General features: G+C 33.3%; 1 protein-coding gene across 1 annotated transcript in view; it reads right to left on the reverse strand.

The window, feature by feature from the left end:
• LOC121025218 (dachshund homolog 2-like) overlaps nt 1-14,829 on the reverse strand; it is a 401,711-nt gene extending 386,882 nt beyond the window's left edge. The window contains exon 1 of the mRNA XM_040467671.1: nt 14,141-14,829. Within this exon, the coding sequence (XP_040323605.1) occupies nt 14,141-14,652 (512 nt within the window). The 5' untranslated portion in view covers nt 14,653-14,829. The remainder of the gene's footprint in view (nt 1-14,140) is intronic.
• Between the last annotated feature and the right edge of the window lie 228 nt (nt 14,830-15,057).

Below are 15,057 nucleotides of genomic sequence, written 5' to 3' on the forward strand. Positions count from 1 at the left end.
CACAAGAGACAATTCATATGTTTTAGTAACTAGGTCCCAATTTCATAAATTCTTTCAATATTGTGCTTTAATGAACTACTGCCATCTCTACACACTTTCTTGAATTATTATTATTCTTTTCACTTTTTCATTCAAAATGTTAAGTTTTTGTTGGTTCCCAAAACCTTCCTGTACATGCATATGGAATTGAATCACCACCAAGGGAGTTTAGTTACTGTATTTCTGAAAACACCATCATTAAAATGCAGAAATTCCTATCAGGGCATGTACCCTGAAGAAATTCCAGGGAAGATCTTGTGTAGTGCTTATCTCTCCTACTAGTTTCCTTATCTCTATTTCCCACTCCTAGTTTTTCCATAATTCTGTGAATAACTGGAAGAATCCACCACCTAACTAAACTTGTTTGCTCAAACTCATCTATCAAGATTTACGACTTCATAGACAGCATAGAGAGCATAGTGTACCAGAGGAGGTGCAACAGAGGAGGTACAACAGAAGACTTAGATTCAAGAACTGTTCTGCCTTGACTAGATTTTATGGCCTTAAGCAATTTACTTTACTTGCCTACATTTCGATTTTCTCACCTAAATTCACAATCAGATGACCTGCCTCATAGAGTTGCTGTGAGGATAAATGCAGAGAGTGTATGAACAAGCTTTGTAGCCTATGAGATTCTGCACAAACATAAGGTACTATTATTCCCCAGAAGCATTATAAATTTCATTATAACTATGGATGACGCTGATTTAGCATTTAGTGAAGAAAATCTAAATGAGATTAAGTGATCCCCAGAAGTACCACATTGTAAAATGATCAGCCATCTGTTTATAAAAATTTAGAAATTTTGCAACAAAATTATAAAAGCAGGCTATTCTAATGATCAGATTAAATGAGCTAACATATATGAAAGCACTATATAAACTATGTACCAGTATATACATGTAAAGTTTTTACTATTACACCTAGCTAGTAATTTTAAATTTCCAGATACATTTTCAGGCAGAAGGCATGAAGGAAATATTTAAACTTTACTGCACTTATTAAATACAAAAATGACAAAAATGCCACTTTGATGTTCTTTAATTCAAATTTTAATGTTCATTAAATAATCTTGAATGCAGTGGTTCAAATTACTTCCTAAAATGCACACTTAGTTATTATTGAATACTATAAAACTTCACACACATACCCAAAGGCAAATGTAACCCTTTTTAAAAAATTCAGTCAACATGTGTTTTAAAAATGTGCTATGGCAAGCTAGAAGCAGGCTAATAGACCAGTAACAGTAATAGAATTTACACAAGAAATGTAAATGGATGTTGTATAAAATATTTTAGAAATTAAATTAACATTTACTAGCATAGTAAACAAATATTTTAGTGATAACACGTATTAAAATGTTCTATTATGATTTCAAATGCCACCAGCTCACCTCACATGGAATAACATTTCCACATTTGCCTTTAGAGTTTTTATTTTTGTTTACAGCTAATATTTTTTATGCTTTCTGTTCCTGTTCAGGAATCTGCTTAAACTAACCACTAAAATAAAATGAATGCAACTAAATGGGATAATTCATTTAAGAATTCTGTGGAAAGGCTTTTATCAGTCCACACTACACTGCCTACCTCTTATCTATCAGCTAGTTCTTGATCCATTCAATATTTCCATGATAAATATTTTCTCATCAAGCTTTCTCCACCTTTATTTAGTTTCATTCTTTGTCCATGCCCAAATGGAACTAAATCAATGCTGACATAACCCAAATTACAGTCTTCCTATCTTTAAATTAAGAGCCTTCCTAATTGGGTAAACTGGCTGGCTCAATCAGGGGAACATGGAACTCTTCATCTGGAGGTTGTGAGTTCAAGCATCACATTAGGTGTAGAGATTACTTAAAAATGATAAAATCCTTTTTTAAAGAGCCTTCCTAATTAGACAGAAAACTTTAAATAGTTGAGCACCACTGCCTCTTCTTTGATGAAACATGAATCCATGAGACAAATACTTTTACATTTTTACCACTAATACAGAAAAATATCTAAAAGGAGGAATTTCTTGAGTTTCATTTACATTTAAAAACTGAGAGTGCTCTTGAAAACAAAATACACAGAAGAACAATCATTCAATTCTATGGGACTAAATTTCAAAGAATAATAAAAGCTTTCGATTCTGGCAACATGGAGATATGTAAACATCACACAACCTTGTGAAAAAGAACATGCCCCTAAAATAACAAAAACCTGTCAGTTTTCTAGTATGACAAAGACCAATCCAAAACAACTGCAAATGTTAGAAAGTGATTATACCAAATAAACTCATATCAGCTAAACTCTGGAGTAGTTACTACCCTCTTCAGAGGGCAAGGTGTTCAACATGTGCCCATCACCAAAATGACCACTCTTGCAGGACATGATTGGCACTAAGACTAAAATGTTCCATTTTTTTAAAACTACAAGCTGAAAATAGATTAATTATTCTTTTCAAAGAGTAGAAACACTTCACAGAAATGATTTAGTACTATACTCATCAGTGTGTTTTCACTCAAAAGTCATGATTCTTCTGTCAACAAATGTTTGTTTAGCTTATGGAAGATGGTCATTTAGGGGACCTAAGCATAGGAAAATATGTTAAAATCAACAACTGGCTTCATGCAATTTTCCAGGTTTTGATCTGCTAAGAGTTTTAATGATTATTGTATCCATTACGTATATAAATATTTCTATAGACAACATAATTAATTCAAGCAAAATACACTTAGTTAATCAATAACATGATCCAATACACTGCTGTTAGCTATAACATATAAGCTCTATGTCTGCTAATTATTTATTCATTTCAGATATTTTCTTCATATAAAGCATTTAATTTCAGATTTAATTCAATCTTAGCATGTTCCTGGGCTATCTCTCCTTCCCACCAGTGAATACGCATAAAATGTAAATACAATTTAATAGTAGAATAAGCAAATATATTTAGACACTTAAATATACTATAAATATTTTATAATGTACTGCAAAACCTAATTAATGTTATATTAATTTTCCATAATTTTGAATTGCATACATTATTTGCTTTTCCTTGCATTAATGTATGTTAGCTGAGAGTTAACAATGTAACAATAAAACTCTACCTGGGTAATCTGGAAATAAGAAAAATAAGAATTTGGATAGTTCTTAAGATCACTACTTTCCCCTTGATAAGTAGCCTTGTACAGATGAATAGTATGTACTTATTAAATATTTGCTGAAATGAAGTGACAAATGAATGGACCTGGAAAATATCTTATACATATATGTATACATGTACATAATATTTATATGTTACATATGAATATATAATATTAACATACATTGGTTAACATTATATATGTATACTTATATACATACTCATATATATACTTATATTATATATATGTATATACACATATAATATGTGTGTGTTCCACTGAATATTCTAATTGGCTTATGAGACCTAAAACTTGTATACTATGTATAAAATATACTATGCAGTAAATTTTTTTTCTATGAATAAACTCCCCTTTTGTCTTCCTCAAATAAAAACCTAGAGGCTACTCATAAATATTTTTTACAAAATAAATTTAGAAATTTAGCAGATCACAGGCTATTTTCAAAGCAGCAGGCTAAATATTAATATTAAACATTTAATTATACATGTTTGCAAATATTCTTCCAAAGCAAATCAAACTCTAAGCTTAAGGATCTATTTAAAACTCTAACACAAATGAAAGAAAGCTTTTGCACATGAGGAAAAAAAACATGGTTTTTAATCCAAAGTTGCACATTTTACTACAAAAATATGTCTCAGAGAATGGCTAATTTCATGAATTCTTAAGGGCTCATATCATAAAGATTCATCAAATATATGTCAGAGAAAAGATACTAAAGTCAATTAACTATAGCCATTCTTAAGTAGAAATACCTGTTTTATTCCAATCTCCTCTTGATGTATATTTTATTTATAACATGAGTAATTCTCTACATTCATAAAACTAAATATTTTGTTTTATATCTCAATAACTCTATTTTTAGTTGAACATTTCTGGTATAATTCTATAGACTAAAAACAATCTAGTGTTTACTGACATAACACATGAGGCAGATATGAGAAAGGAAATTTAAGTATTCAACAATGGATATATAGCAAAATATTTGTAACCACAAAGATTTCACAATTTAGCAAATATAATAAGAGAGATATATAGTTTACATACCCTAAGCTAAAGATAGCATGATTCTAGAATGTAAGCTCCATGAGAGAAAAGACTGTTGTGTTCACTCTGTTTGCAGCAACTAAAACATTGTCTGGCACCACATAGTATACTCTACACACACACACACACACACACACACACTCATGACAAATCTAATCATAATACCAAAACTATTGTGAAGAGGTTTTTATTTTAATACCAATAATTAAATTGGTAGATTGAGTTCTTCAAATGTCTACAGATTAAAGACAACACTGCAAAAAAGATACGAGGGTCTAATTAATGTTCTGTGGAGAATTGTTTCAATTGAAGTACTGAAATTTTTGTAAATAAATTTCCATATCATACAGCATCCTACCCTATTGTTCATAGTGTTATACAAAGCAAGTCCTCAGTGTCTGTATAGTTATTATCCTCTCAGAAGGAACAAGGTCTAACATGCATATAAAATAACATAGTATAAATGGACACATTAAAGATTTTATATTGTTTTTGTGAATTTGGTGTGCTTTAATATGGCATTAAACTCAACGTTCTTAAAATAGATACTACGTAAATTGCACCTATGTAGACTACTATATAAAACCATTAAGAGATAGAATAATCTTAAATGATAATTATGTATGTATTTTTTTAATATTTTACTTTAATACAGCACAGTATTTCACAATTGATACATAATATAGATAATGAATTAACAAATATAATAAAAATTAAATCTATCTCAATGTTTGTGATGCTATTACTATGCTTTTTAGACAAATAAGTGAAAGAAAGACTTCTTCCAAAATAAGTGAAAGACAGACTTCTTCCAAAATAACTAAAAGCTCAGAATCTAGCATATTGCTGTAAGCTATAATGGTTATAACTGTTAATCCAATACACCTTTTATACAAACCCATAAACACATGAGTGGAAAAATAGCACAGATGTTCATCTCTAATGCAATTTCCATTCAATTTCCTAAGTGCGGTCCCTGTGTGCAAACTAGCTTAACGTTATGTTTAGCTTGCAAATTCTTTTAATAAATAATGAATGCAATAAAACTAGGAGATCAATGGCAAGCTGAGAAATCATAAAAAAAAAAAGCCTTTTGTGTTTAGGCTGTTGCCCATTTCAAACTTTAATCCAGAGACAGATCAATATTACTTTTTTCTTTTTAACTCATCACATAAATAGCAAATAGACTAAATGTAGCCTAAATGCTGTTACCAGCTAACAGTTGCCAGAAACCTGATAAGATCATTGGACACAATTGCAATGGAATGTTTTTTACCTTAACATACACACTACATTATACACTATTAAGCAGTCAACTTGTTTAAGAATAAAATGGTTATGCAGCAATAAAAATACTGTGGTTCATTATTGTTTTTAACTTTCCTATACTATATATATTTTTTCCAGTAGTGTAATTGCAAAGTTTTCATCACAATTTCCTCTAATAAACTAAATAACTATAATGGGTCAAAATAATACATACATATGAGTAGCTTCAACCTCAGGGATCCTAGATGAAAGGAAATTTTACTCTTCAAAACTAATTACACCTGAAAGAACTAAGTTATTCCTTTAAATGGATGGGGGATATTTCATGAAAATTAATGTTGCATTGGATAGATCTTGAGACTATACAGGGAAAAAGTAAATCATAATACTTAAGTATTTGTGTTTCTATTCACAGGCTATAGATAGAAGGGAGAAAAACCCTCTTCTTACCAACTAATTTTGGATAAACATGCATTTACTGTTTGAAAGATCAAAAGTAAACTGTCACTAGGCATGGTGCTGATATCAAGTAGTATAAATCTATATAGCTGAGAATGATTTTATGGTAGTAGGCTTGCCTTATTTATTAATTCTTGGCTATTCATATTAGAGCATCTTCTGTGGGTTTTCACTAAAAGGAAATATAAGGAAGTCATCTTTTCTTTAAAGATATATTTCAGTTCAAAATTCTAATTTCATATATTAGATTTTGATACCTTTATAGGTATATTTGTGAAAAGTTTATGGCATGATTACAAATGGTTTTATAATGGAATTAAAATTTCAGGATTAGTGTCTTTAATAACGGCATACCTTATGTAACTATTTCCTAGCTTTTCAAAGGAATGGCAATTTGTGCAAAGAATTCTGATAAAACGAATAAATGTGTATGTGTGCATGTGTGTATTCATTTAACAAATGTGAATTAAGTACCTGAAATATACACAATATTAGGCTTAATGAAGTTCTGCAATGAATATGACTAAAGTTAAAATTTATTCCTCAGAAATTATTATTACAAATTCAAGGTTTTGTTTATGTAACAAATTCCATTCTCTTTTAAGAATATCATTATAGGTAGTGATAAATATATCAATTTTCTCTTTATTACATTCAATTTTTCATAAAATAATATGCATTATGTTATATTCACATTCTTGATATGATAATTTCATCAATTCTAATATATAAGTTTAGCTCTAAAGAAAGATGTGGCAAAATATTATCATGAAAACATTCCCATGTTTTAAGCAAAATTTGAAAAAAGATTCCTGTCTATAACTTTATTAAACTTCATTATAAAATTATCTTTACACTGTAGACAATAGCATGTATTCTAAGCTTCTAAAATTAGCCTAATAGTGGAGATAAAAATTCTCCTGAAGAATTTAAGACTGCAACGGTATCAATTAACAGTGTTTCCAGTTTTCCTGTTTTAATAAAGTTAACAAAATTATGATGAAAGAATACTGTAAAGGCCTGCAAAGAGGAACTACCTCTAAAAGCTGATTTTTTAATATATATTCTTCAGAAAGTTTAACATAGAAAAATTGAATTTCTTTTTTAAAACCTGTCTCAGAGAATGTTAGATACTGAAAGTAGATTTTCACACTTCAGTTCAGATGGTAAGTCTGAACCCTTATTTGAAGTACCTCTCTTAGTCAAAGTTTATATTTACTCCAGTTTTGTTTCTATTGAACCATGATGAAAATTAAATGGGTACATGTAAAGTGCTTAGGATGACGTCTGGTACATACAACTGGTATCTCTTTGTGAAAACTAAATTAAAACTATATTGCTTTCCCCCCCCGCCAAAAAAAAAAAAAGTAAAACCTGTCTCAGAGATTAACTAAAAAGTTATAACACCTACAACATTCAATTCAAAATATTTCACAATTGACAGAATTGTTTCTCTCCTAAAATCAAGGTAATAAAGCCACAAGTTAAATGAAATAAAATATGATCATTATGATATTTAACGCATGTAAACAATAAATTTCACTAGCATTACAATAAAGTTCTTTTGGTGTGCCTATGCTTTTCTACAGTCTAAGAAATTAGATTATAAAAGTAGCATTTATTGTTACTGAATGACTTACTAATAATTACACAGAATATAAATAATTGAAATATACTAAACTGAAATAAACTTTTCTAAAATTTTCAACTTTACAAAGTGAGGAATGATGCATATACAATGGACAGGCTATCTTCTTCCTACTAAAAAGAAATATCAAATCCTGAAGGAGTTCTGAATCCTGTGGTAGTATATTACAGCTGCATTAAACCAACAAGAAGCTTATTAGTATGGATTTAAAAACTAACACCCTTTTGTAATCAATTTGGATACAGCATTATTCTATTTATAGTGACACTTTCGATTTGTACCAATCATATATTACTTATTCTCATTTTTCCTACCATGATTAAGTATTAATGTGGGGGACACTTTTAAGTAGCTACACTATATTTAGGTTTTAATATATTGATTTCCACGATTTTAGAATAATTAATATAGCATGAAAATTAAGACTTTTTCCCATGAAGAAACTCATGATTGATTTGATATTTTTCACTGATTCCTAAATAAAATAAAATGCAGTTAGTTGTTCTAGCAGAAAATGGAAAAAGGGATGCTGCCACTTTAAAAGCTTCGATCTCTTTGACATTGCTGGCAGAGTATGGGAACATTAATGCATCTGTCATGATAACAAGCTAAGAATAACATCTAGACATCAAACCAAGCAGAGAATCCATCTGAAGTGATTCATTCAGATCTGTCTCATTGATTTATTAAACACACGGCAACATCTGCAGCCTCACAGAGCCGCTTGGTGAAATTAATGCAAGATCAATTCAAATGGAAAAAAAGTGTAAAAGAGATAAATCAAAACGCAATTTGCATGCAGTTCCACAATCAGGCTTATTGGGTACAAATGCTCATTTTCCCTTCCAAAGCAAATGTGTTTAAATGTTGTTTTATCTTTTTAGAATTGTGTAATCTGAAGTGACAGTGAAGAGTTTTGCATGTTGAGATGGTAAAAGGGAAGAAAAAGAGGGGAAAATGCTACAAAAGACCTTTTGAATATGCAACAAGAATATCATTAATACCTAATTGTTTTGCTTTGGGAGAAGGTTTGATGCCCTTTCTCTGAAAACAACATTTTCACTTTTGGTCAATTATGGTGGTTTTAATACATATTTGAAATGCATATAGTGGATAAACTTAAATCATTTGTATCTAAGTGCACCAGATAAAGTGACCCTGAAGATCTAGATTGCCAAATGAAACATACCATGATTAAGGTTTCTTACAATTATATTTGCCTGCTTGAAGCACTTTTAAAGTACATAGGGATTTCATTCAGACAAAGATCACTTAAGAAAGCACCAAATAATTCAGACAATATTTTCTACAGTATTAGGAATTTCCTGTGTGAAACCATATAAAACATTAATGTCTGAAGACCATTACTTCCTAATTACTGGCATTCATGTACTATACATTAAGGGTAATATCACACATAAATATCCAAAGAAATTCTCCATCATATAATGCATCATTTCTTTAATGTAATATCCATCACCTAATAAATGAGTGTTTGGACAAATATTAAATCCAGTTAGAGTATTTAGATAAATACAAAAATTGTTAGTTATGCAGAACTGTACATTTAAAATAAATGTACATGTGGAAGTTATGTACACTGGCACATGACTAAATTGCTTTAATTATAATCTTGAATCATTCTTCTAATAAAAGATCATTGACAACTATTTGACTGCTGTTAATAGACAATCTGACTATCCTCTCATTAGCCCATGAAATAGTTTGTATTTACTACCCAGATTAACTTCTAAAACATTTTTATTATTTCTGCAAATGTTAAGTCATTCAAAATATTAGCCCAGGAAAGTGATGCAAGTTCTTCAAAAATCTGGTTTTGCATAACTTTCTTATGAATGAAAACATCAATTTTCAAAGTAAATTGTTATTCTGTGTAGATTATGAATTATATTCATTGAGTGTGAATACAAAGCCAAAATCATTGAGTATTTACAATAATTGCATTTATTGTATTTGAAAGTAGTTTTAAATTATTTTAAAGTCATAATTCACATAAAGTTATTCTAACATGGATGCCCATTTATGCTTTGTTCACACAGTCAAAATAACAATTAACTACAATTGGATCATTTAAATTTTTAATATAAAAACTGAATTTTATTCTTTTGAATATATGTTGAGTCATGTCTCCAAATATGTTAAAATGTTTTCTTAATCATACATTCTTGTTTCTCCAAGCATTCATTTAACTATATAAATGACTGAATAACATTTAATCAGTTGATCCCCAAATGAAAGTAAATGCTGATGAAATTTAACAATGTTACTTTTACATAGGTAAAAGGTAGATAAAAATAGATAACACCAAAACGTGCTGATTTTTCACATTTACTGAATATCAATTTTAATTTAATATTTTACTGCTATATTAAACTTTGAAGAATTTAGAAAGGAAAATTCATTGCATGGGAGTGAGATTTTTAGACATTTGCTTTCTGAATCTGCCTGCTCTGATATTAAAAACTCCAAGTTTTGGTGCGCCTGGGTGGCGCAGTCGGTTAAGCGTCCGACTTCAGCCAGGTCACGATCTCGCGGTCCGTGAGTTCGAGCCCCGCGTCGGGCTCTGGGCTGATGGCTCAGAGCCTGGAGCCTGTTTCTGATTCTGTGTCTCCCTCTCTCTCTGCCCCTCCCCCGTTCATCCTCTGTCTCTCTCTGTCCCAAAAAAATAAATAAACGTTAAAAAAAAAACAAAAAACAAACAAACAAAACAAAACAAAAACTCCAAGTTTTGTTGCACAAGAAATGAAAAAAAAAAAACACGGTGACTCATCTGCCAAAAAAAAAAAAAAAATCTAAAACAAGATAACTTTGTTTTAGTTCTTTTCCTCATCATTTTCTTAATAGTCCTCAAAGTAATCTCCATACAATTAGTTTCTGAAGTAAAAAAGTAACCAGGAAAAATATTGTATAGTCCTTTGGAACTGCAGTGATGTAAAGCTTGGTTTATTTAATAGAACAATGTATAGTCAAGAAGTTTTTTTAGTCTTACTATTCTCTAGTAGCTGAGGCAAGTATTATTTTCCAAATACTTTTCTGGGAAGACAACTTGGAATATTTTGAAAATTAGCTAATAACAAAATAATTAATATAAACCACTGATAGAGTTCTTATGACTCTCAGTACTGTAAAAGAAACAATCATGTATGTATTTTATTCATTCACTTTTCGGCAGTGCACATAAATAAATATGTGTCCTGAGCTGAATCAAAATGTCACTTAGTGGCAATACATTAAGGTCTTTGAAAGTGACCAATTTGAAAATGGTCCATTTTGTGTCTTCTGGAATAGTGTAGGAAGCATTCCAAATTAGAATACCCTAAGTCAGGACTTATACTCTTCCCCAGTTAACTGACACAGAGAGGAAGAAATGTTTAGTGTGTAGGAAAAGAAAATTACCAATGACACCATTACAAATAGGCCTTCAACTGAACAATACATTATGGGAATTTATTCATCAGGATATAAGGATGAATTTTTTTCTCAAATAAAAATAGCATATAAGAGTTTCTACTCACTGAACATATATATACTCTTTCCTTGCATTTTCCCCTTTAAGCAAAAGAGCTAAGAAGTCTTGAGTCCTCAGTGACAATCTTCGTTAGCCAAGTCTCCATTGATTCATCGCTCATGTTTTTAGGCATCTCTATAAGCTCTTCTGATTCATCTTTTACCTCCTCTCATAGCATCATCCTGCTCATATCCTATATCTCTTTTTTCTTACTGGCTTCATGTCTCATCTACCTTATTTTGTCTCTCTTGGGCCCCATTCATATTTACATCCCTCACCTTTCTTTTCACAGACTAGAAAAGTCATAGAAATAATGTTGATCTAAATAAACCAATATTTAACAACATGGTTATGAGGGCATTTTGCTTTGATAAAATTGGGTAATGTTATTTTATCATTAATTAGAGTTTTCCCAGATATTGTGGTTGTTTTTTTTTGTTTTGTTTTTTGTTTGTTTTGTTTTTTTTTTTTTTACTATCTAGAAATTGCATTATAGATGTGTTTCTAGTAGTTTTCCTAATCTCCATTCATGGGCTGCATTCATAGAATATATTTCATAAATTTTTACAATTATATATTGTAACACTTGTCACTCATATACAATGCACGTAAATAAATAACATCCCCATAAACAAATAAATGCAAAAGGAGACACAGGCATCATATCTCATACATATTTCTTCTTATGTTTTTAATATTTCCCTATCACCTGTATACATGCATATACATATACAAAAGCAATTTAAGCCCTCAAAAAAGTTAGCACTGCCAATGCTGTGATAAGGAGTAAATAAAACTTAACTGAATTAAATAATAACCTAAAAACACATCATATATTAGGGTCCAAAAATAGTATAAGAACACCTGCTTCTTGATACAGAGTAATCTATCATTTTTCCCTTCAGTAAGTAGCTGTAGTATAAATTAATTAAAGAAAACTTTCTATTTACAGAGGAAGTATCAAAGTCACATTAAAATACTAATCTATTTATTTTTAAATGAAAGTCATAGATTTTGCTCAAGGATGTGTAAATTAATTATTGAAGTAGGGCAAATTTCTTGCATATAATAATTGTTCCACTTTAAGAATGGGTATTTGTAAGAAAGAAGAGGGAAGGGAAGGAGAGGAGTGAGAGTGGAGGTGGGGGAGATAGGTTTTCATGTCTGCAATTGTTTAAATGTGTCTTTTTAAATGGCAGCAAATGAACTAGATGACTTTCATCTTAAGTCCCTGGTAATTTTCTGAGTTTATATGTTAGTACAGTGCTTTGTGGTCAAAATAAAATTTCCTTTCTACTCTTAAAACTTATAATTGCTTATTTTATTGAGGGAACAGTTATTCTTTGTGTTTTAAGGCCATCTATCTACCTTTAGAAAATTTGATCTAATAAACCAGGTTTATAAGCCCCAGATATGAATCACCTAGAAGTTCTCATAAAAGAGGTTTCTGTTTAATTGCTAGAACACAGGAGAACACTGCTTAAAGTGGGGGAAGAAAGGTTCCCTTGTAAGTTCTGTAGCATTACTTTATTGTAGCAGTCAGCAACAGTTGTCTACAAGTCGTCAGTAAACTTCAACAATACATAGTAATTTGGATTTTACAACAGATGTGACAATTCAGTTAGTTTTAGTTGGTAAACCCAGGGCTCTTATGATTTAAAGTTGCCCTGTGAGAAAGTCCACCTCTGCAGAAGTTTTCTGCAAAATGATCAACAGTAGTGCTGTTTTACAACAAATCCCTTTGCTCTCTTTAACCCAGTGATGATTTCTTGGTTTGTATGCCAAATGTGTACATGCTTAACAACATGATTACCAGCCCAGAGATGGAATAAAAACACTAAGAGGACTAATTCACAGGTCTTTAAAAAGTCAAATACTCTTGAGTATAGTTTACTTCACTTTCTTTTTTTAAACTCGGAAAATACTGAATACAATTTGCTGATGGGCATATGCGAATAGACATTTGTTATACAATGTACTTCTAAGCTGTCATATGAAGAAGGTACACTTACAACCAGAGAAGCTGGTCATCATCATCATTTAAGGAATCCTCTCTGTGGGGGAATAGGATCCTTCCAACTGTTTGCCTGGCGGTGGGGAAGAGCTGGAAACATCCTCTCCAACTTCTACTTCAACCCTCAACCAGTTCCCAGACTCAGCGTTTCATTCCCCACATTGCCCTGTGCGGATGACCCAAAAGAGACGACCCCAGGAAAGTGACATCTGTTGTCATTCTTTTTTTTTTTTTTTTTTTTTTTTTTTTTTTTAATGGGATCCATCGACTTTCCTGTATCCTGAACCGGGGAGCTTTGCCCAGCAGGCATCTGCATTGGCTCACACACACGCGTTCTCTCTAGCGCGCTCTCTTGCGCTCTGTGTGTGTCTGTCTCTGCTCTCTTTCATACACAGACACTCATAAACACACCATCACCATCACCACCATCACACACGCCGCCGTGCACTCTCACAACAAACACACAGGATGGGAAAAGAATCACCCTCTGGGTTGGATTCTAAATTTCAGACCCTCTGCCTCCCCCAAATGCTGTATTCTGGATTGCCAATTTAGGAGCCCAGTTTACAGCTCTGCCAGCCTTCTCCGCGCCCCCCCCCCCCCCCCGGAAAGCCCATGGTGTCTGTGTTCAGGAGAAAACCTATCCGACCCGTATGGCCACAGAAGAGGAATGAAAACCACATAGAGAAATTAACAACCACAAGCAGCCAAAAAAGCCATGCAAGATATGGACGAAAAGCTGAAAAGTTTCAGTAGAGGACAGAAAACTGAAGTTTGTGCGGGACTTAGACCCATGCCCTGCCACTGAGCGGGGAGACCAGAAGGGAAGAACAATTAATGAGTCCTTCTAGTCCCCTTTCCCCACCGACTTACAGCCTGAAGAGTGGAGGCAATCTAGTTAAGGCACTCTACAAAGTTGGATGCTGTTGATGAAACATGCAGAAGAGGGCAAAGAGGGAAGAGTAAGCTAAAAAATGAGTATCTCACCTGGCATTGGTGCAATCGGTGAACAAAGTTTCGAAGTCTTTTCTGGTGATGAGTTTGCAGCGGTTCACCCCCGGCTGGATGGCCCCCAGACCGCGGAGTATCCGGACCTGCTCCACAGTACATACCACGGGGGATATGTCCAGTCTCTTCAGCTTGGTGTACACCGTGTGCAACCCTCCCACCAGGTGCTTAAGGAAGAGATCAAAGACTTGCGGCAGGCAAATCAGTTCCTGACCATCCATCAGGAACGAGGCCACCTTCACCCCATGCATGTCCACCATCCTGCACTCGGTGTTGGTGTTGCCACTGCCTCCGGTGGCTCCACCAACTCCGCCACCCCTGGCGCTGCTGCTGTGGTTATTAGCCATGAAACTGTTGATCATATTAGGGGTGAGACGAGGAGGCTCCCCAGGAGTCGAGTACAAGGTTTCTGCCCGAAATAAGCCCCCCGGGACGCCGGCACCGCTGGAAGTTGCAGAGATCACCGGAGGTACGGAGACAGCCATGGTCATTCAGTCTCAAATCGTAGGTTTTTGGGCCCTGTTTTCTCGCCCTGTCTCCTCTAGGTCTCCTCGCACTCGCTCCCACACTCTGGCGCGCTTTGCTCTCTCCAAACTGTTTTCAAGTCTATGGTAGCCCGGCTCACACTCACGTTCACGCTCACCCACTACGCAGCAAATGGCTAGTAGCCCGGACGCGCCGCGTTCGGAGAACCCACCCCCAACACCCCTTCTTACTAGACTGGCAGCGTCCCCCAGCCAATGGACCCCACCCGCCTCGGCTCCTGAGCGCGCCCAATGGCTGCTGCCCGCGAGGAGGTGGAGACTCTCTGGCCGGCCTCCCAACTACCTGAGGCCTTTCAGGATTCCCTGGTAGAGGAGGATGGAGCTCGAGAAGGGGGCGGTGTGGTTCCTTTG

The sequence above is a fragment of the Herpailurus yagouaroundi genome, unplaced genomic scaffold (assembly GCF_014898765.1).
Source record: "Herpailurus yagouaroundi ecotype Mexico unplaced genomic scaffold, PumYag 67555, whole genome shotgun sequence".
Classification (NCBI taxonomy): Eukaryota; Metazoa; Chordata; class Mammalia; order Carnivora; family Felidae; genus Herpailurus; species Herpailurus yagouaroundi.